The sequence below is a fragment of the Pleuronectes platessa genome, chromosome 4 (genome assembly GCF_947347685.1).
Source record: "Pleuronectes platessa chromosome 4, fPlePla1.1, whole genome shotgun sequence".
Classification (NCBI taxonomy): domain Eukaryota; kingdom Metazoa; phylum Chordata; class Actinopteri; order Pleuronectiformes; family Pleuronectidae; genus Pleuronectes; species Pleuronectes platessa.
In genome coordinates this window covers 16613499-16636446 of record NC_070629.1, presented here as the reverse complement: position 1 = coordinate 16636446, position 22948 = coordinate 16613499, and the positions used below count along the sequence as shown (strand labels likewise).

Sequence of the window (22948 nt, the reverse complement as noted above, 5' to 3'; positions counted from 1 at the left end):
AGTTCAATTGCAACATAAACATAAATGTGAATTCATCCCATCTTCATTCTCAAGGTTCACTTGGCGTGAGAGGGACGGGGATTGTAGAGGTATGGTGTGAAAATGGAAACATGGGCCCAAGGACTGTAATGGATAAAGTGAGCTTCAAGTAAACATCCACCCACACACCACACATTTCGATTGCAAGCAATAGACAGTGTATGCCGATGAGTAGTGAGGCGGCTATGAGATATTCTGTATACCATATTCTGGCTTGTGTGTCTTTTTGTGAGTGTGTGTGCATGCGTACAGTATGCGTGTGTTCGACTAATTCATCGATTTGATTCGTCTCATCAATAATTTGTCTGATAATAAAGTTATAGTACACCTACTGGAATGCAGCTGTATGACACAAACCGCACAAAGTACTTGTGTGAATAATGATTTATTTTGATTGAGAATCAGGAAAAAGGTTTGCAACTACAATGTAATTTTATCTTTATTCTTATTAACACATATTTTCTCTGTTTTTAAAATGTTTTCTTCCTTTTTTTCTTATATTATTCTTGTAAGAATCTTCCCTGAACTCCCCTGGTCGTGTCTCAGCCGTAGCAGCGCGAGCTTCCCGTTGCTGGCAGAGAGGAGCAGAGCAGAGTAGCCTCGGAGGGTCGAGTCTGGCTAATGAAGTTGTCAGAGGCGTGTTGCACTGAGGCTGATGGGAGGGCCTGCCAGGCGGCCAATAGCGAGACTGCGTCTGTGATCAGCAGAGCATGATGGGAGACCACCCTGCGCAGCTAGTGCTGAGGCCCGTCACAGCCCACAGATCAAAGAGCTGGCCCTCTAACACACCAGCAATTAGAGAGATGCTGCAGCCGAACACTCGCAACAGGAGCTGGATTTGTGTGTGCACACACTCTAACGCAAAGTAACACCTGGACAGATGCAAACAAACAAATACACTTAAAGACAACGCATCCAAGTGTGTACGGCTGCACGCATTTGTACCAGTTGCATATTTGCACGCTTAAAATAATCCTCAAATATGGCATGCACGGATGGGCTGAGGGAAGAAACATATTTTTTTAATGCACATCTTTAGTGTTTCATTCACCTCCTCAGCCCTGTGTGCACCTTCTATCAGATGATGCGTTTCCCTCTTCCAGGTCCATGCCCCTCTCTTCTCTTCCTCCCTCTCCTCTCGGTCTCTGTCGCCCTTCTTTAGTTGAGATATCTCATTAATTACCACTTCTCTCGCCCGCCTCCTGTTAGCCTCCAGTGTTAGCTTGCTGCTGCTGCTCGTTCTCCTGCTCCGCTGCCTCTCTGTCTCTCCTCTCTCCTCTCCTCTGCTCTTTGCTCTGCTCTCCGCTCTGCCCAGGCTTCTTGTTTGAAATTCAGGAGTGGTGCAGTGAGACTGCAACAACCTACATACAGATACTCTTACTCTCTCTCTCTATCTATCTCTCTATCTCTCTTTCTCTCTCACTCATTTTCTCTCTTTCATTTATTCCATCATCATCCTTTTATTTTTATAACTAGTAACCCTCACCCCTGCCCCGCTCTTTAAAAACAAATATTATTAAAGGTGTAATTTATGTACGTTTAATATATAAGAAAACTTTTAACACCGTTTCTACAAACTCTGTCACGCTGCACTTCTGGAAGCTCCGTTCTTTTATTTCTACCACCGAAGTGGGACGAAGTGAGGGCGCATCTGTGTGTCAAATTGTTCCCTGTTTACTATTGGTTGATTTAAAGTGCTTATAAATTTACCTCCAGCTTGTCTTGTTCCTCATTCCGAGTGTGTGACGCTGGAGGCGCAACTCCTGTATGCCCCGCTGACTTCTCGATGAACTCCTCTCCTGCAGATTAAAATAAAGACAAGAAGAGGAGGAGGAGGCCAGATGAGAAGAACGAAGTCGGTGTGTTTGTGTGCGTGCATGTGCATGTGTGCATGTGTGCGTGTGTGCGCCCCCGAGCAGGGTGGGGGTGTGAGCGTGTCTATTAGAGGGATGGGTGGGTTAGAAGTATATGAATGCACAAATCCAATGTGCTAATGCCTATGTGTGTGTGTGTGCACATTGATGTGCGTAGTGTGTGTGTGTGAAGATACTTTTGCCTCCACTTGTGTTTGGAAAGTGGCATGTGTTGGCAGTGGGTGGCAGTGCAGGAGAAGCAAGCTGGCTCGCTGGTGGTGGTGGTGTGTGTGCGTGTGTGTGTGTGTGTGTGGGGGGGGGGGATGTTCATCATCCAGTGCTTTTTAAAGAACTCTAGTTGCCCTTTAACGCCAGTGGAGAAATTCTCCTTTTTGTTTCTCTCTGCTCGTCTCTCACCTCTTGCTAATGAGTGGATTGTTTATGCCAATTTATACACCTTGCAGTTATTTGATGCTTTTTTTTTTTTTCAGGAAGCCAATGCCTCGTGCTTTCTCAGGTTTTCAGCTCTTAATTACTGATTGTGCTAGAGACTGGATAACGGTCTGATAGCTGCTTAAATGTAATGTGGAATCAACTCTATGCTCTGTATCAGACTGTGTATGTGCATTTGCACTAACGTCACGTAGTCATAATACTTTATGTTACATTATTAGTGGCAATTGTCTGTCTAATGTCCAGGAAGTAAAAACATGTAAAGCACGTCTACATATAAGGAAAATAAATACTCTATATGCTCACCTTAACTCCTCAATCTTACTCAAGTTGGCAGCTTTGTTCAAAGCTTAGGACAGTGTACTTTGTTGTAGCCGGAGCAGCGCTGACAAAAAGTGAGCGGTAGGCAAATGATTGCATTGCATGGATCTACATGTAGGGTCAGAACACGGGTTTAAATTCTGCGACGCAAACTCTCAGAGGGAGTTTTCTGTGTGTGTAAAAGAAAAAAGAGAGACAGGAAGGGAGGGAGAAGGGCAGATGTTATATTGATGGCACGCCACGCTCCTCTTCTCTGTCCTGAATAATCATGATCCTGAGCTGATGGGATGCTGCTTCAAAAAGATGAGAGTACGTGTGAACTGCGAATGAACTGGAACCTGCATATGAACCAAGGCTGCTGGTAGCCCAGCCCAGCAGCCATGCCTGTTCCCTAGCTGGGGAATTCCTAAACCGGATTGATGCTGATATCGATGAGAGGGGGAGTTGGGAGAAATTAAGAGCGCTTTAAGATCCAGTGGTGGGAGGAAGGATTCAGACCCTCTAAAGAAGTAAAAGTACCGATACAGCAAAGTAGAAATACCCCAGAAAAAGTTCTGCATGTAAAATCTTAATTAAAAGTACTTTTTAGCATCCTGTGTGTGCGTGAGCTGCAGGTCAGGAGAGGGTTAATGAGAACAGAAAGAAAACATAGTTCTCTTTTTGTTGTTGACATTTTCTGTTTTTCTTCCTCATTTATTTGTGAAATTTAAAGGGATAAAAAAATATACATATATTTTGGTGGAAACTTGTGTGTGTGAGTGTCTGACCTGTTTCTCACCTTTACTAAGAGAGCTACAGCTAAAGCTCGAGACATCTTCTCTTCGGTCCAACAGGTTGAAAACAATTTTTATAAATCAGGCCATCAAACTACTAAATTTTAATTATGATCTTGTTGACATTTCCTTTTTACTCCTGATGACTGATGAGGGTCTTAATTTTGATTTTATTGATGCTTTTACGAGCTCTGAGTTTTCTGTTGTTATTTGATGAATTAACTTATTTAAGTGTTTTAATGTTTTTCTCTCTTGCCCGTGTTTCCTGTGAGTTTTATATCTTTAAACCTGGTTGCTCAGCAAATGGGACAATAAAGTTGAAGTTGAGGAGAGAGAGGGATTGAGATTGGGTCAGGCCGCGTGTTGGCAGGTGAGCAGACGTTTGCTCCAAGCTGCTATGCTACCGTTTGATGCAACAGGCTTTGTGGAGAACTCGTTATTTTTCTACCTCTCCCTCTCTGTCCCTCCATCCTTCACTTGCTAAACCTGTCAGGGTCTATTTACAATCTCTTAAGGGCGTTTATAATTTCTCCATCTCAGATCTCGCCTTTCTCGTGGTTGTGTTTTGTCTGAAGAACATGAAACTTGAGCTGTAACAGACCGCAGGATAGATGTGAAGAGCAGAAGCTGTTGTACCCGATCAGACAGATAGGTGGCAGTATACTGTCAGCCTAGATCAAAACTTTCTTCTCTTCCCTTTGCTCCCCCTCCCTCTGACTTGTTGTGTGTTATTTATCCATCTATCTATCTATCTATCTATCTATCTATCTATCTATCTACCTCTCTAACTTTCTACCTATCTATCTATCTATCTATCTATCTATCTATCTATCATATTATCATATCAAGTATCAAGTCATTGATTGAACTGAATCTCTCTCTACCTTCATGGGCGTCTTCTGCTTCGACTATCACGCTGTTTTCATCATTCATCTTCTGTGATATGCCTCCTCTCAATCTCCCCCCAGGCTATCTCTCCATTTCTGAGGATGTGTCCCTGGAGGTGCTGCTTGCTTAAATGCTAAACCACAATGGCGTTAGCAGCCGTTAGCACAGACCCGGTTATTTAGTCTAGTGCGTCCGATATAGGGTCTATAAACGAACGGATGGATGAGAAATTGTAGCACTGCACACCAGCTGTGACTCAGTACCGTCAACTAGGAAATGATGTGAGCAGATAAACGCAGACGCACACACACACACACACACACACGCACACACACACTGTTTGCCCAGACCAAGGCCGTGGCTCTAAGGGACTAGAGGGAGATCAGGCACAGAGCGCCTATGGAAATAGACGGCTTTGTCATAGAAACACCCACCACTCTTCCCCGGAGACGCACTGCTGTGGTGGTACCCTCAGCTCGCAGACTTTCTTGTCTTTTCCATCCTCTCGTTCTCTAACCTGCGACTGACACAAACACACACACACACACACAAACACACACACACACACTGCTCTTCTTTTACCATACCTTTCATTGTCCCTCCGACTCGAAGCAGCTACATTTAACTTAAACCTTTCTGTGCTCTACATATTTTGCCATCATTTTTTCGGCAAAATATGGCCAGTGGGGATATATCTGCTTGATTTACAGTTTAACTTTTGTTCTGTTTATTGACTTCATGACATTTTTAAAACTTGTTTATAAAAGCTGAGAGGGCTGGAATGGTCTTGTATCCACAGCTGTTAGTAGTTTGTGGATGTTGATGGTCATTGATTTAATTCTTATATATTATAACTTAGTCTAAGGCTCTAAATTCTAACTTGTTAGACAATAGTTTGGTTTTACTTGTTCTGGTCGTATTCCTTTTATTCATTCCATCCTTCTCTCCCACCTTTTTTCTTTTGCTGCAAAACGCAGCACTCGCACATCTCTGTGGAATTTTGAAAGGGAAAGATTCTAGCCAACTGTTTGCTGCGTCTGTGAAAATGTTTTCCCCCCAAAGAATTGAATATGTGTACCACCAAAAAACTTTTAGTATTGAAATTAATAAATTAGCATTTTCTGTTCAAAACATTAACATTAAAAGAAAATAAATTAAATTATCTTTCATATCTGAAGCAACAAATATATAATCAACCTTTACTGCATTGGATTCTACATTATACATATTTCCAGCCCCTATCCACCCTGTCTTTATTTCTTTATCATGCTTCTTGACGCTTCGGAGAAAAGCAGTTGTGTGAAACGTCTAAGCCTCAGTGTGCGGTGGATGAAGATATATCACAAAATAAAAAATGATTCACTCTCGACCATTACTGGACACCTGGAGACCGTCCTCTCTGTCTCTATCTCTCTTGCGTTTGTGTGTGTGTCTCTCTCTGGTTATTTCAGCAAATCCACCGTATAGGCCTGCATTATAAGGAGATTATGAGTAATTGTAAGTGTGTATGTTTTTTGGAGGGGGGGTGGTGCACGGATGAATGGAGTGTCCCTCCCCCCTATCAAGTGGCTTTGCCTTGCCTGCCCGCCTCCCCACTGAGCTGAGGTTTGATTCTGGCAGTGGCCGCTCTGTCATAGATCATATATGGACACCCCCCCCTCTTGCATCCCCTCCCTCTCAGGAATACCTATGTGGGTGAGTGGACTGGTCCTGTGCTTGCACACACGCTGGTAATTGTAAGCACATATGCATAAACACACACCGCAGTTTCCTACATTCCACTGCGGCACCAGGCAGAGACAACCTTGTAGTGTGCATATGCTGTTGCAGCTTGTTTATTTATTATTTGTATTTATCTTTTTTACATCTCAAAATCTATTTATTTAATCAAAGTTAAGTTCCCTCTCTCCTTCTCTCCTCTTTTTTCCATCCACCCTTTCCCACCCACACCTGAGAGGTCTAGCGGTGCCCAGGTTGACCACATGTTTGGAGGGTCAGCCAGAGTAGCTGGGTGAGAGCCAGCCTGCTGAGAGAGCCAGGGCTGGTGCAGGCCAGGGTTCGGTCTGACAAGCATCGAGACCTGGAGCGCGGGCAGACTGAGATGAAGGTGGGGGTGGGACTGCGGAGCTTGTATCCTGCAGATTAGAGCGATGCACCGCCGCTACACACAGGATGGGCTTTTCAACATACCAGCCTACCCTGGCCATGACTCCACTGAACTGAATTGTTACAAGTGTGCACGTGTGTGTGTGTGTGTGTGTGTGTGTGTGTGTGTGTGTGTGTGTGTGTGTGTGTGTGTGTGTGTGTGTGTGTGTGTGTGTGTGTGTGTGTGTGTGTGTGTGTGTGTGTGTGTGTGTGTGTGTGTGTGTGTGTTGGACGATGTCAGAAAGAGGCATTCCGCCTTTTTTCTGATGGGTAATGGCAGCGTAAACTTTTCACCCCACTTTTTCATGTGATCTGACTGAAACAGCATTCCATGGAAAATGCATGCTCCTTTCACCTGCATGAATATGTGTGTGTGTGTGTGTGTGAGTGTGGGTGCGCAGTCTGGGATAATAGGAAGAAAGAGCGGTGGACTGTGGATCGCCCCTAGTTCAGACAATTATCTTTCCACCAGTCAATTTGAGGTCAGTTTTACAAATCAGTTTACATGCCAGCAAATATAAAAATTTCAAAAACTTCAATCACGTGTGTCTGAATGAAAGTGCTGTTTCAAACACCTTAATATTTATACGTAGCTTTGCTATCGTTTTTCCTATGCCACTATTTTCCATTTATGTGTGCCCTTCTGTTTTTGTAAAGCCATATATCATATATCATATTTTTCCAAGTGTTACTCCTCAGCTGTTGGACACCAAGCGCTGCGGTCACATGAGCCGTGTGTGTTCTTTGAGTTTCTGCCTCATAGGTTTGGCGAGTGAATGAGGCCTGATGTTTGGAGCTTATTTAATAGGCAGTGCGCATGCATGTGCTTGTGTGTGCTCAGTCTTTAGCAGTGTGCCACGTCTCAAGCCCCTTATTCTTGGATAATTGTGCTGCAAGTCCTCAGCCTCCCCTTTAGCCTGAAAACCAAGCTCATTGCGGCCCCCGAAAGGCCCCCCCACAAGGTGGAGAATGAAAAAAAAATCCCAAGTTGTCCTTGTGCATAAAAGTAGATTCTACTCTCCAACACCTTTTCAAATTAATATTTGTGATGGGCGCCATTCGGCCAGCCCCAGTTTCTGTTCCCTGCCTTTGTTCCTGCGTTTGATGTAATGGAGGCAAGGACAAAGACGAGAGCAGGCAGAGTGTGTGAAAATGGTAGTTAAGTGGGCTTAAGGGCTCCTTCAGTACCTTCTGAAAGGCCCGGGCCCTGAATAGGACCCTCGCACCGCTAAGCTGTAGTGCAGTAAACAAGACAGGTCCAGCACAAAGGTGCGTCTCAAATGAGCACAGACACCCTCCTCCTCCTTTGCCTCACCCCGTCTCACCCCAACCTCCCACCCCACTCTGACATCTGGCCAATCCCAAGATCTGTCTGAGTCCTCACTCATTCCCCTCCCACTTTTTTTGAAGGAGAGCAATTTTTTTTGTTGCTCTCCTTCATATCTTCTCTTGTGTTCTTTGGTGTTCCTCTGCACTCTCCTATGGTGTGTGTGTGTGTTTTGTTTAGCTGGTCCCGGCTGGACAGCTTGCTCCCCCTAGTCAGCTCGTCCCCAGCGCTTGGGCGGTTCGGCTCTTTTGTTTAGTTAATTGCAATGAGTATAATGTACTAGTCTCTCTGAGGTCCACGAAAGACAATTAGACAATCCCAAGAATTTAATGAGACACCACCAGCCCCAATCCCCTATACTCTGCATTGAGAAACACCCTGCTCTCCGTTGGCACCGACTGAGATGTAGTGAGGAGGGGGCTCCAGTGCAGGTCGCCTGTCGGTGTCTGTTTGTGTGTTTACCAGATTGTTGCTCTGCCCATCATGGAAATTACCAGAGAGAAACGACCCACAGAGATAAGATACAAGAAAAAAAAAGTATATGTTTATGTGGCACATTTCCAGGCTTGTTACTCCACAGGATTCTCATCTGAAAAATTGTTCTTCCTGGACAGTACAGACTTCCCGGGAATGTCCATGTAATTATTAAGAGTGATTATCCTGTTCACCCAGTGAAGGGACACAGCACTTGACAGTGTCATCCCCGAAAGGAAGAGGGATTGCTGGGGGGCCTGGGTGATAGACGAAACCCTGGGTGGCCCTTTAAGGACTTCTCCCCTCTCCGTACTCTCACTCTCTCTTTTCTGTCTCTTTTTCTGTCTCTATTATTTCTCCCATGGTTCTCTCTTGCTCTCCTTTTCTGTCATACATTCCACCGTCAACTTGTTTAAGCCCTCTCTCTGGATCAAGCCAAGATAAAGCCATTCTTTAAAACACAGGAAATATCCATAAGTGATCCATTATACCTCTCTTCACCTCGCATGGAGATTAATTAATAATATCACTTCGCCCTTGTCAAGTGCCCGTAATTCACGAACTTAAAACCTACACTTGTACCATGTCATGAAGGAAAGAGTTTTTTTTCTTACATTTCTTTTGTTTTCCTTCTCTCCTTCTGTCATTCCTGTGCTTTTTTTCCTCCCTGGCTAATCACGGTGTTACAACAAAAGACGGGGCTCCATTATTGCATGTGTGCGTCCCAGAAGAAAGGAAATGAGAACGGGACAGAGGGTGGCCGTGGCCTGACACCGCACTATTAATCTTCCAGTAAAGCCTTGTCAGGCAGAAACGGACACAAATGGATCACTCCCATTAACTGGGGGAGTGTAGGTAAGGGCTTTAACAAGCGTTTACCAGAGTCCATTTTCTCACTAATGAAGAGGGGGAATACGCGACCTCCCAGCCAAACCTGCCACGCCGCACTTAGAGGTCTGGATGGAGGGAAAGAAAGACGAGGCTGGACGAAGATTTTGAGGAGGAGGGAAGAGGAGCATATGTGAGTGTGGATTAAAAAGCTCTGCACTTAGTGCTGACACGTTGTAACAGACATGGTGTGAGGTTAAAGTTTGGGCCCCATTACCCTGAACTCTCCATCCTCACGGCCTCTGCCATTGGTGGAGCCGTATTCTTGTCTCGAACGAAACCATGATGAGAGAAAAAACTATTTGATTCCTCTTGACTCTCTGAAAGTCCTGTGTCGTCAGCAAACCCCTTCCCTTCACCGTGTGCATGCTGAGATGTGAACCCGTCTGTCCCCGGCTGTTGATCAGGAGGTAGAGCCGGTCATCAGCTAACCAGCGGGTTGATAGTTTGATCCCTGGCTCCTCATTCTGCATGCCAGAGTGTCCTCGGGCAAGACAGTGACCCTCCACGTGACCCTATCATCTGACCGGCAGTGTATGAAAGAGAAAGTGCGGCACATAGATGCACTGAATGTGTGTGTGAATGGCAAAACTGTATTTTGAAGGGATTTGAGTGGTCAAAACTAGAAAAACAGTTTGTCTGGTGGTAATTTTCCAATTTTTGCAGTAGATTTTCACACAAAGGGACGCACCATTTTTTTTTTGCATTCTTCGACACCCCAATCTTCTGAGGGCTGCTGCGGTAGGTGTCATCTCATCAGGGGTTTGCATTTATGCATCATGTTTTAAACATGTGTCTGTCATCCTGTCATGTCTGTGGCCACACTTCTGTCCACGCAGGCCTGAAACCTGCTGGTGCTGTGGCATGGCTCTCTGGGACGTAACCGCATCACAGCTCATCCCCCTGAGGGGTTTGTGTGTGTGTGTGTGTGTGTGTATGCATGTCAGGTGTGCGTTTGTATCTGTGATACAGGGACTCGACTCAAACGTTGAATTTCTAACACGTCGTGTCCCTCGATGCGAGCTGGATGGGTGAATAATGGTTTTCGAAAAGCCACATGATAATAAGAGATGTGCTGGAAACTTATCAAGGATCAAGCTGTGGTGCCACAGTGTAATTCATCACCGCCCCTACAGATGTCAAAGTGTGTTAGTTTAAGGCAGTGAGCATGCAAAACAGATTTTACAGAAGTTCAGATGCAGAAAATATTTCAGAGTGGCTCTCTCCAAAATGATGCATGTTGTGTACACGCACACTCCTCAGCCATGTGTGAAACCCTCTGTGTAGGTTTGTTGTGCGTCGAATTGTTGATAAGGCCGTGGTATCAGTGGACAGATTCATTCGGTTGTTGTTTTCCTCTGTGTCAAGCAGCTGTTAACGGTGACACCAGTTTCCCGACCACAGCCAGATCAGTGGAACTTGCATTATTAAAGAGATAGCAGCGCTCGCTGACCTGGGTGATACCGGAGAGTGAGCAGGAGAGGGAGAGAGGGGCGACCGAGCCCGCTCGAGTGTTATCACTGGCTCCGTCTTCCACCGGCTCCCCCGGGGAAACTGCGAAGACGAGAGGAAGACTTCACCTTCCTCCTCCCAGACAACCCCCACCTCTGTCTTTCCTCGCTCTCCCGCTCCTCGCCAGCCCTCCCCGCCTGTCCCTCCCACCCCCACTCCCCCCCACCCCCCCACGCCCCAAACATTTTTAATTATATCTTCTCCCAAGTAGTGCGGCTCAGTAACCAAGGAGCTGACATTGATGCATGTGCTGATAAATCCGCAAACACTGGAAACAAGATTAACAAAGATTTTGAGGAAAGGGTGACAGCTAATTTTGCGCAATGGTCGGCGCCTCATTCAAGAGTGATGTTTTTGATAGAGCGAGCCACGCCTGAGAATTCATGCTCTGCGCAGGGGAGGAGGGGGGGGGGACGTGAACACAGCACAAGGAGTTCCGCGGCATTTGCACTTTTTAAATTGTTCTCTTTTCTTTTTTTAATCTTTTCCTTTCTCCGTCATTCCGGGTGTCTGTCACAGTCCTTTCATCCAGCCTCCTGAGCATCCTGCTCCCGTGTTTATTTTTCATCCGCTTGATTCTGCACCCGACTTCACATCACCTAGTCAACCCGTCAACATGATGAGATAATTCATTTTGCGTGATTGTCAACACATCTCGCCACGTATGAAATACTTCATATTCCTGAGTAAACCGGGTTGACAGAAGAAACAACACTGAAATGATGGTGATCATATAACTTGAGAGCAGACGGTACATTTGTAGAGCTTCTTTATCCATGGGAATTTAATTGTGTAGGCGTTTGTGTGTGTGTGTGTATTATAGTTGTGTAGGTAGGTGTCAATCTAATCTGTGTGATCTAATCAGCAGTGTGTATTTTGGAGTCGGTGACATGCCACTCTAGGCCCGTGGTCCGTGCTCTGAACTGGCTCTCAACCCACTGAGACACCGATACGCAGTTCTCTGACAGAGATATCAGTCTGCCTCATCACACACACACACACACACACACACACACACACACACACACACACACACACACACACACACACACACACACACACACACACACACACACAGACAGACAGACACACACACAAACGTGCTAGGAAAGAGAATAAGATAACAATCATACTTCCACAGCTGATTCCCTATTTTCTCATCCAAGAATCCACACCATCCCGCATCCTTCTCTTCTCCTTCTCCTCTCCGCAGCCAATTTCAGCTCTATACAGTAGAAACATCTTGTAGATGTCTTTTGTTCTTTTTGTTCATGCCACTCTCTCTCCTTTTTTTCTCTCCTCCCTTTTTTCCTCTCCACCTCTTTATGTGATGTCTCCCTTCTCAGAATCGCCGCCCCTGTCTTCATCTGAGGGCAGCTGACAGCTTCTTTCACTTTTCTTTGTCAATTTCTCCTTCTCCCTCTCTCTCTGTCTCTCTAGCCCTCTTTTTTTTTTTTCATCTGCAAACCTCCTACCCCCCCTCCCTCCCCCCCATCTGCTTTCGCTTTTGTTTGCCTGGCCCCTCTCCCATCCCAACTTGATAATGAGGAATGCGGTGTGACCCTGACCTCCATCGGCCCTGCGACCACCTCCGACCCCTCCAGGTGACCTCCGGTCCCTGTTTTGACAGCTTGATTAATTACCCAGTGTTATGATTTATGAGAAAAGCAGTGTGTAAAAATAATAGACAACAGGTGGTCTTAAAAAAGTGGTAGATTTGAAAGCGCTTCTAGTGAGGATTGTGGCGGCGGCGGGGTTTTGGGGGGGGCTTCGTGTGTGAAAGAGAGCCGAGGAGAGAGAAGGATGTGTTTTACAGGCGCTCTCCATGGTTAATTGCTTTCAACCGTTTTTGAAGGCTACATTGGGTTAATAGGAAAATGTCTATTGCTCCATGCATGGTTTGCTTGGTTGCCACAGCATGGATTTCTCCATGTGTACTTGGCCGTATGGCGAGAGGATGAAGGGGATTCCAACATACATGCGTAGCTCCATGTGTGTGCTGTGAAGCATGAACCCAGCCATGTGGTAATGACACTATGGAAAATGTGCTGGAACACACAGACATGCACGTGCACAGACAGATACCATATTCTGCCACCGCCTCTTCTCCAGGTTACATCCTGTGAAAGTAAGCAGAGTAAATGGCAGGGCAGAGCAGCCATAGTGTTTACCCTTCACACTTCAAACACAGCTCCTGATTGGCTGTGGCGACCTCCCATGACTCACGGACCTGTGGTGCAGCGCCACTTAGAGAGAGGTCAGACTCCCGGACTGTTGGAGTGTGTGTGTTTGTGTGTGTGTTTGTGTGTGTGTGTGTGCGTGTGCGTGTGTGTGGATGCGTGTCTATGTGTGCTAATACTATGGCCTTCAGATGTATTACCACTTTCATGAGTATAGCCTGTTACACTCTCACTGTGTACAGTACCGCTGCAGATAGAAATGAATATTTTACACAAACTGTGTAACATGGCAAATTTCATCCCATGAAAGGTCACACTTGCCATGAAATATCACAAACACACACCTCACCCCGCAACAGTCAGCTACATTGGCAGGACCACCAGTTCTCTCCGTGGCTCTCCCTACGAGGTCACAATAACAGGCCAGGGGTGGAGGGATTCCTCTTTGACCTTTGGCCCATAGAGGTCACAGTGCTCCTGTGATGTTCAGTAAGATTAATACCCTGAGCGCAACAGCACCGTCTCATTATTCACCCGCACAATGACGATTACTGGTAGATGACACTCAGAACAGCCCACCGACATTTTTTCAACACAACTGAGCAGACGTGTGGAATAAAACAAAAATGTCTTCATGATCTATGATCTCATTATTACTATCAAATCTAGGTGAATTTTACACATGCTGCATCTCAACTATTAACGATTATACACATAGTATATTAAGCTGTAACGATGAATGATTAAAAGCAGATGCTCTGTAATTTCTCGTTTGTTGACGCACGTGTTTGTGTATTGTTTTACCATCGTGATGGACACATGCCTATAGGTCTATGCACACACAGGCCTGCATACATGTGTCTACAATGTCTAGATGTGTCCTGCCACTGACCCCGCTTGGCTCAGTCGGTACATATGGCCAAGCGTCTCGCACCCACAGTGTGTGTGTTCATGTGTGTTAACGCACTAACTACCTGTCCAGATGGTGGAGAGGAAATATTCATCGACGGCGCTCTTTAAGAATTCACACGGTTTGTATTGTTTTTTTCTCCACCTCACCCAGTTTGACAGGTATGAGCACTTTTAAGTCCCATTGTTATTAGAAATATTATCGATAATCAGAGCTGGATATTTTATCGTCATTGCAGGTCAGATGCCTCATTTTTACCGATATCGAAAAGCAGCCAGAAACATCTTTCCAACCACCATCATTATGATCATCATCTTTGTGGAGTCACTCACATGCAGGCTTCGTCTCCCTCATTCCTTCCTAGCTTCCTTCCGTGGAGTTATTAGTGGCCTTCAGGACAGGGTTGCCCCTGGGATGCCTCCACTCCTCCTGACTTCCCCTCTTTTTGTAGCTGCTCTCAATCCCCCTCGCGCCTCTCCTCTCTCTCTGATTTATACATTAAATAGTTAGGCAGGAGGGCAGGGAGGCACCTATCATTCCATGATCTATATCTCTCTGTGCCCTCATTAAAAATACATGTGTATGCTTAGGGGAGACAATATAGAATATATAAATCAAAATGCTAACGGCATCAGAATAAGCCCCCTGTATTTATTTCCCCATAGCTTTTCCTCTGTGGGCTGAGGACTCCTCCTCCTCACTGTATCTGTGTATGTGGCAAACACATGTAACTGTATTCTGATATTAAACTACACTGGAAATATTGTTAATTTGTTATGAAACAGATTTGATAATTTGCCAAAGCACCACAGTTAGAGGAGACATGATTCATATTACATTTTCAAATATTTTTTTTTTTGACTTAAATAGAACACAATGAAACATTCAGAAACAATCTGCTAAGTGGCCACGGAGCCCGACCACACATCCAGCCGGTCAGCTCTAAAATCTAAAGTGTCGTTGAGTTTACATCCACAGCCGTGTCTTTGCAAATGACACACAGGTCTGTACGGGGGGAAAAAAAGAAATTGATAAATGACTTGTGTAACATTTACTCGCACAATCGATAGCTCTGACAATTTCCACCTGGACGGTGATTAATGCTACATCCACCCCCAATCTAGCAACCCCCAGCCCAACACCTCCCTCTGTGTGTGTCGTGCTGCGAGCAGATGAAGCAGGCCTCCCGACTCCTTGTGTGCTTCAGTGTCATGTGTGTGTGTGTGTGTCTGTGTGTGTGTTCGTGTGTGTCCAGACACTCGGATGCTTGATCAACCAGTAGAGCACAAATAGTGGCTGAACAAACTCGCAGATAGCCAGACATTGAGCGTGGTAAATAATTGCCACGTAAACTGACTTTGGCATCGCAATGAGTGGGTTACTCAACAGTGTTTGCGCCGATGTCTTCATGTCTCTCCTTCTGGATAAGGTGCTGAAAATAGACAGGTCGGGTGGAGCGAGACAGGAAGAGAGAGAAGTAGAAAGTGAAACGGAGAGAAAGAAATGTAAATGCGAGCATGAAAAGAAGCTGAGGCATCAGGGATCAGGAGCTGTGCTATTCTCTCCACTTCCTCCACCCAACTGCTCCACTTTGAACTCATTTATAAATATTCAGCTGCACATATAAACAATATCCAAATGAGCCCAGACATCCATGCCAAGGTTAAAAACTCTGTTGCCTATTACACGCACACACACACACACACACACACACGAGGCTGCGAAAGGTTGGCATCTCTTTCTGACCCAAACTATTTGTGCTCATTAAGATCAAGAAAAAAAGATAATCATTACCACAGTCTTATTTACTTTGACCAAATTAGTGTGGGACTACATTAGTGGAAGCGAGCGCAGACTACAGTCTTTGAACTCGGAGGGAAAAGTTGGATTTAAAGAAAGTTAATTAAATGTGCACTCTTGCAGTGGGTGATTTGTTCAAAATTAACTCAGAGGGCAGGTGGGGAGAAGGAGCTCCAGTTTGTCTTAGTTTTCCTGTGTAAACATTTGTGTTGGCTGCTCAATTAATGGCTTTAACATACAGGGATTTAAACCAAGGTCCCAACCAGTACAGGTTGAGCCCATAAATGTTGTGTATGCATTGCAACCTACGCCATGTAATTTCATCAGAAAGCCGTAATAATAGCCTTGTTAGTTTTCCTTGCCAGCTTGAACCTTTTGCTGCCTTTTTTCCAAAGCTATATAAGCTTACTAACATTTAGATCCGCCAAATACTCGTCCGGCCTCTCGGGTATCAGCCGTTATCAGGAGGAAGATTGATTTTGTGCTGACAGGGTGATGACAGTCCCGTCTCATCCCCTCTCAAATCAGCCCGAAGATCCACATATGTCTTTTCATAGCCTCTGTGGTACAGTAAGTACTGTTCCACCCCCGCTGCTCCCACAGAATCATAGCTGCGTGCTCGGTGGGTATGGGGGGGTCTCAGACTGGTGCTGTGTTAAAATGAGAAAGGGGGCACCGTGACTTAATCTGACAGTACTGTGCGATCTGTGTGGTATGTCAGCCTCGGGGAGAAAGGGAGCAGGGAGGGGGGAAAAAAAGAGGGAGAGAGAGAGAAGAGAGGGGGATCGGATGGATAAAGGGGCCCTGCATGCATGCAAAAAAAAAAGGCCCACGTAGGGACCGAGACAGACAAGGTCACACAGAGCAGGGTGGCCCTGACAGAGAGGGAGAGCGAGTGTGAACTTGTTATTACTGTATTTACCTTCCCTCTCGCTCCGCCGTACCTCTTTATTGTCGTGTCTGTCTTCCTGTAAACAGCCACTTAGCAACTTCAATGTGAGCAAAGTGTGAGGCTTAAATTTCCATCTTGGCCTTTTTCAATGGTGTAGCCATTGAGCTTCATTCAGGTCTCAAACCCAACTGTAGCCTGCAGACATCCCTCCCTTCCTCCTCCTCCTCCTCATTGGGTATGCTATGCTGGGTGACCCTTTCCTCCTTGTCACTCACGCCTGAGCAGCCAATCAGGAACCGCGTATCGCCGAAAACTAGGAAGCGGAGCGAGGGCTGTGGAGAAAAGGGTGCCGCCACTTGCCCCGATCGCAGCTGCCCCCCGACAGAAAACGAATAGAGCCAATTTCAGTGGACACCTATAGACTCCTGATGATGTAAGATGCGTGCGCACGGACAGAAAAATGCATTAAGGTACAAGCGTAATATGGAGGAGGTCATTTACATGCTTCTATTCAGCAGACGGCCACACATACAACCCCAAATTCATGCGACCATACCATCCACTTTCCTCACTGCATGCACCCGTGACCGCTATCAGCCATGCTTTGTACCTGTCAAGTGCTGTCCTTTTCCCTGTGCCCAAAGCCCTGCTCACTACATGAGAGCTCTCACATCAAAGCTTCGCTGAGCTCCACACGCACAGATGAAACACCCTCTCACTCCGGCTGCCTCTCTCCCTGCTCCCGCACATTAGACACATTTCATTTCATTACAACGCCACTGGAAAAATAGAGGCGCTGCTGTCTTAAAGGGACATCTTATTTACTCTCCCTCGCACTCACACACACACACACACACACACAAACACAAATACACACTGTCCACTTTCTTTTTAAATTATGCTGGAAGGGAAAATAATGATCTATTACCATCAAAGTTCCCGTGGACAAATGGCGTCTAATTTGACCATAGAGAGGGCACATCAGTGTCATCAAAGAGTATTGACATTGTTGTTAAGACACCACAGTATGGTCTGGTTTTATAATAATAAACATCAATGCATAATATCGTAATATTTAAAGTACAGCTTACATATTACGTATTATATTTTGTTCCCATGCAGAATCCGAGGAGTATTTGGGCTTCACAAACCTGAATGTCAGAGGAAGGGTTTGATCACGATGATGAGACAAGCCCTGGTCTCCGTAGCAGCGGCAGCCTTTGTTGTGCTATCTGGTGCAGGACAGGCCGACAAAGGAGCGCTAAGGAGCGTCCAGAGCGGGGTGACGGGGGTCGGGGCGCCCCCCCCCTCACAGGGGTCGGGGCGACCCTCTTGACCGCTGGCCCCAGGGCAGGGACTCAGTGTGGTGGTGGCACAGGGGCACCCACAGGGCATGGGAAGAGACTTAGCCTGCACACTGCAGCGGGGAGGACAAGACGGGCCCAGCACCAGAGGACCATGTGTGTCTGCTTTCATTCCAGACACAGTGTGTGTGTGTGTATAGGACAAAGGCAAAGTGACCCGGTGTTAGCGATGTGTGTGAGAGAGATTTAGCAGTATAAAAAGCAGCGTGACCCAAGGTTTGCTATGTGCGTTTGTGTAAGATTCACACTTTGACAGCACATCACAACACAAAGATCAGATTTAGCAGGTGTACCCAGTGTGTGTGTGTGTGTATGGGGGGGGAGAGACTTAAAAGTTTGCTAAACACAAAGACCAAATGACCGAACTTTTAGGGTGTATGGCCGAGAGACTCAGCTGTCACAGATGAGCTCTGTGGGAGAGGTTGGTTCTGTGGGAATGTGGGAAAGCATTAACGCTGTGCCGTTTGGTTTTTGTCTAAATCATTTAGTCATTGTGTGTATGTAGATCGGCTTTGTTTATCCGATATCCAAAGCACAGTAGCAAGTTGCAATGAGATTTCATGAGAAAAAATAGAAAAGATAAGTATTTAATTTATAGTTAAATTGTTGCAAAAAATGTAAAGTGACATTTTACCAGTCTCTGCGTTGTGCCCGGTCGATCATCACCAGCCTCTTTGTTATATATTTGGTTGACGGAGTGAAGAATAAGAGGAGGAAGTGACTGTGTGGTCACCACACCAACACAGAGCTCTCAGTGTTCGAGTAAATGATTGCTTCCGACGTAGAGGCGAAGTCAACGGCCCTGTTCCTCCAGACTAAATACACCGATGTCCTTCTGGGTGACTGGACAGCTGAAAGGGTTAGCACTGTTAGCTCGGTTAGGTGTGTTGGCCTCTCTGAAGGAAAGGCCGTGGGCTACAGGCCACTCAAGGTTAGCATGAGGACACTAAAGGCCAGGAGCCGGGGCCCTTGAGGTTAGCATTAGTATGTTTTGGGCCATGAAGGGTTATTGACCAGTGATGCCGAAACAGGGTTGTAGGCCACTTAGGGTTAGCATCCGAACACGTAGGACGGTGTTAACTTTTGGCCTCGAGAGTCCAGATTAGGGGAAAGGAGCAACGCACACAAAGAGGTGATGGTGTCGAAGTAGAGGAAGCTTTTCATGTTTGTTCTCTCGTTGGATTTAGTAAATGTTTACAGTGCAGTGGACTTTTCATTCTGTAATGTTTTCACATCTATTTATTATTTAAATGTTTTAATTGAATATTATATTAATTGGTTTTTATTTATTTTATAATGTTGCCACAGGCTGAACTGGTCTTTTCAGTTGTTTTATCAGGCTGCCACCAGTGGGCAGTGGCACAAAGCTGGTGTTGATCTGGTTAGACTACGTCTCTCTGTTGCTCTTTCCACGTTTTATCCATCTGTCTTATCATTTTACAATCTATCTATAATCTCTCTTCTCTGTTTTTCACCATTTCTCCCCTTTTTCTGTCTCCCTCTCTTCCTCTCCCTCCTCTGATCTCTCCTTCCATTTCTTTCTCATCCGGCAACCCATCTGTCTGATTGTGCGTTTGTGGGTCTGAACTTCTGTTTTTGCAGGCAAATGTCTCTGTGATGTCTAAAGGCTGAATTACGTCTCTTTAACAGATCCTCAGCCAATAGCTCCAACTTCACTTTTTTGATGTGCACACACACACATACAGACACACACACACACACACACACACACACACACACACACACACACACACACACACACACACACACACACACACACACACACACACACACACACACAGACAAACAGACACAAACAAACTAATACAAATCTATGTCTGCAAAAACCTAATGTGCTGAGAAATTGTTGACATATTATTAAATGGACATGCAATTCTTATATCACTTCCCAAATATGAATTACAATTGCCGCACATTTTAATTCATTTAATTGTCAATTAATTATTAATACGCATACTTTAAATGGTAGGATAATCAGTTCATTCATGCTCAATTTTCTCCTCATTTTTATAAGTTTTCTCAGGTTTATAATTTCTGTATAATAAATAAGCAAATGTTTCCATCAAGGAAAGTGTAGCCATGTCTGAATTTCAGAAGCGAGTGAGAATCCGACTAATTTTATAATCTGAACAAGTGTGAAAGTGTCATTTTGCTCTTGTCAACACACGGCAGGTGCTAAGGGAAGGGGTGTATGGCAGGTTTGATGTCGTCGGGCGCAGGAGGGACACACACACACACACACACACGTACGCACACACATACGCACACAAGACAAGCACATTGTGTTAACACTTATTAAGGAAGAGGAGACGTGCTGCCTTGAGAGGACAGCGTGAGTGATGGCGATTTGCAGTGGGAGCTGAGCTATGCTGCCTCAGTTAACTCCCTCTTACGTCTCCTAAAGGTCTTTTTGTCAGCGCTGATATCTTTCACCTCTCCTTAGTGTGTGTGTCTTCTGCGTGGTGTGTGTGTGTGTGTGTGTGTGTGTGCTCGCCCAGGCATACACACATGAGCTTGGGTGGTTGTGTGGGAAAAGCCCGACTTAAAGTGGAACAGGAATCCGTCCGTTTCCTGCTTTAGTTTCAGAGTGCTTGGGACAATAAACGCAGTTAATTAAAATGGCTTCAAAGTTGAAGAAGTCACTGAGGGCTGCAAAAAAACGTCCCCTTTCTCCACAATACACTTCCCTTCTGTCGTTCTTATTATAACCACCTGGGTTTCTATTCTCTCACATTTTCCCTCTTTATAAATCTTCCTTTCATTTTGGGTATTTTGAAGTAGTGCACATATTATTATTATTTATACAAATTGTGTTCTCATGTGAAAACCTTCTCAGAATTTTTGAAATACATGATAGAGTTTTTATCTTTAATTCTGTCTGTGGAAGTTTCACACAGATACATATGCAGTTGCGGCCCACTCTTCTGTTGAGCGATGGTAGGATCGATCGGGTTTGATATTAAGTGACAATTGGCCTTTGGAGTCACTAAATGCTTCTCACCGACTGAAACCACTGCCGCTGAATTCCAATCCCCGGTTACTTCTCAGGCTTGTCCCTGCAGTGACACTCTCTCCTCCGTCTCTGTCTCTGCCATTTCTATCAGGCAGGATTTGCATCTCTCCCCCAGTCATCTCACAAAAGTGTTGTTACGGTTTTATTAGCTCACAGTTATCCCCTTTCTTCTTTAACACCATGGGACACTATCAGGCTGAGCACGTTTTGAGCTTCGAGGTAGATTAACCTGTGGTGTTATATTGACTTGTCCTAGTAGGTCTGACAAAGTTTATATTGGCGTTTTCTCCAAGTAAAAAAATATTAAGAACAATTAACTAAAAATATTGAAACACTTTTATATAACATTCACATGTTGGGGTTATTTTCAAAAGAAACATAAATCCCAGCATTTCTGGCATTAAAGAGTAGAAAATAGGAATAATCTCCCTTTGTGTAAAGTTTTTACAAATCGTTCTCTCACACAGCTACACACACACAAAGACCCACACAAACACACACACACACCTCAAATTGTCTCTTCTCCGACATTTTAATACCTTTTTTATGATAACTATTCAAAGTTCTACTCAAATACAGTGTGCTTTATGTATTTGATGTGTGAGGGTGTTTTGGTTTTATTGTATACATAGTCAATAGAAATTACGTTGTCATTAAAAATGTATGAATATATACCAAAATATAAGGGTATACAAGGTGTGTCTAGTATCTGATATACAGGAGTTTTCGTCTCTCATACACATTTTTTTTTTTTTCATCTGTTTTAGGACGGCTATGGTGTGATGGTGCTCAACCCCAACGAGAACTACCGTGAGGTGGAGAAGCCAGCCGGGTCCAACCCCCTGCCCTCTGCCTCCGAACACTCAGACGAACCTGCCGAAAAGAAGGAGCGTAAAGACGATAAAGAGGGCAAAAAGAAGAGAGAATTCTACGAGAAGTACCGCAACCCGCAGAAGGAGACAGAGACCGAATGGATCCCTGTACGAGTAAGTCGGAGCATGAGGGGAGGGAGGAAGGGATGAAGAGATGGGGAAGAGGCAGAAAAGGCGAGCAGAGACAGAGGGATAGATGTTCATCAAAAACCGACATGACGGGGTGGGCGGACAGAGTGACAGTTTAGGGTCAAGGGAGGTAGGAGTAGAGACTTAGGTGAGAAAAGAGGAGGCAGGGATTTGGGCAAGTTTGGAAGAGACAAAAGCGAGAAGAAGGTGCAGGGAGGAGGAGGAGGAGGAGGAGGAGGAGGAGGAGGAGGAGAAGGGTGGGATGTAGCCATAGCCGAGGAAGCGAGAGAAGGAAATGTTGGGCAACAAGGGATGAAGGGAGGATGGGAGGCAGAGGGAGAAAGAGGGGCTCTTGTGTGGTCAGCCTGTGTGTGAAGAGGTTGGCTGTGCTCCAGTCGCCTCTTAGTGAGCAAGTGTTAACCACATGGCTTCCTCCCTCTCTCCCTCTCCCTCTCCTCCTCTCTCTCGCTCTTTTCTCTCTCAGACGGTGGGCTGGTCAGTGCAGCTCTGGCCCTTCACTCTTGTTGACCGCTGGGATTATTATCTCGCTAACGCACACTGTGCAAACACACTGCGAAATTCTTATCATGCTACACTGACTGTACACCCCCTAATCGCACACCCCCACACACACAGTCACACACTCGCACCTAGAGGCACCTAACAGCCAGTCTACCTTGTGGTCAGACACAGGAAGCGAGCTTCTGCATAAAAACAAATATGGCGAGGAATTAAAACATTGTTGTCCTCTTCATAGACGTCTTTCACCCCTGCCAAGAAAATTCATTATTTACTGCTCCAATAGGGTCCAGCATTTTTTATCATAGAAGCTTTAATTCAGTAAGAGCTTACAATATTAAAACAAACCCAATGATCTACACCTTTTTCTAATGTAGGGTGTCATTGAAAAGTGTCCTCATTGATTAACTGTGCCATACTTTGGTTGATGACAGTAGCATCACAGTAATGTTGCATGTGTGTGTGACCCAGGTCTTAATAATATTGTGGGGACTTAAAATCTGTTGACACAGTCGCTTTTAGGTGACTCAAACAAATCCACCGTGACATAAATCATTAGATTTTAAGGTGAAGAC

The 22948-nt window shown here is 45.3% G+C and overlaps 1 protein-coding gene across 1 annotated transcript in view; it reads left to right on the top strand.

The window, feature by feature from the left end:
• The window catches only part of fam172a (family with sequence similarity 172 member A), a 156181-nt gene that overhangs the window by 41573 nt on the left and 91660 nt on the right, over window positions 1-22948 (top strand). The window contains exon 7 of the mRNA XM_053420348.1: window positions 21621-21839. Within this exon, the coding sequence (XP_053276323.1) occupies window positions 21621-21839 (219 nt within the window). The remainder of the gene's footprint in view (window positions 1-21620; window positions 21840-22948) is intronic.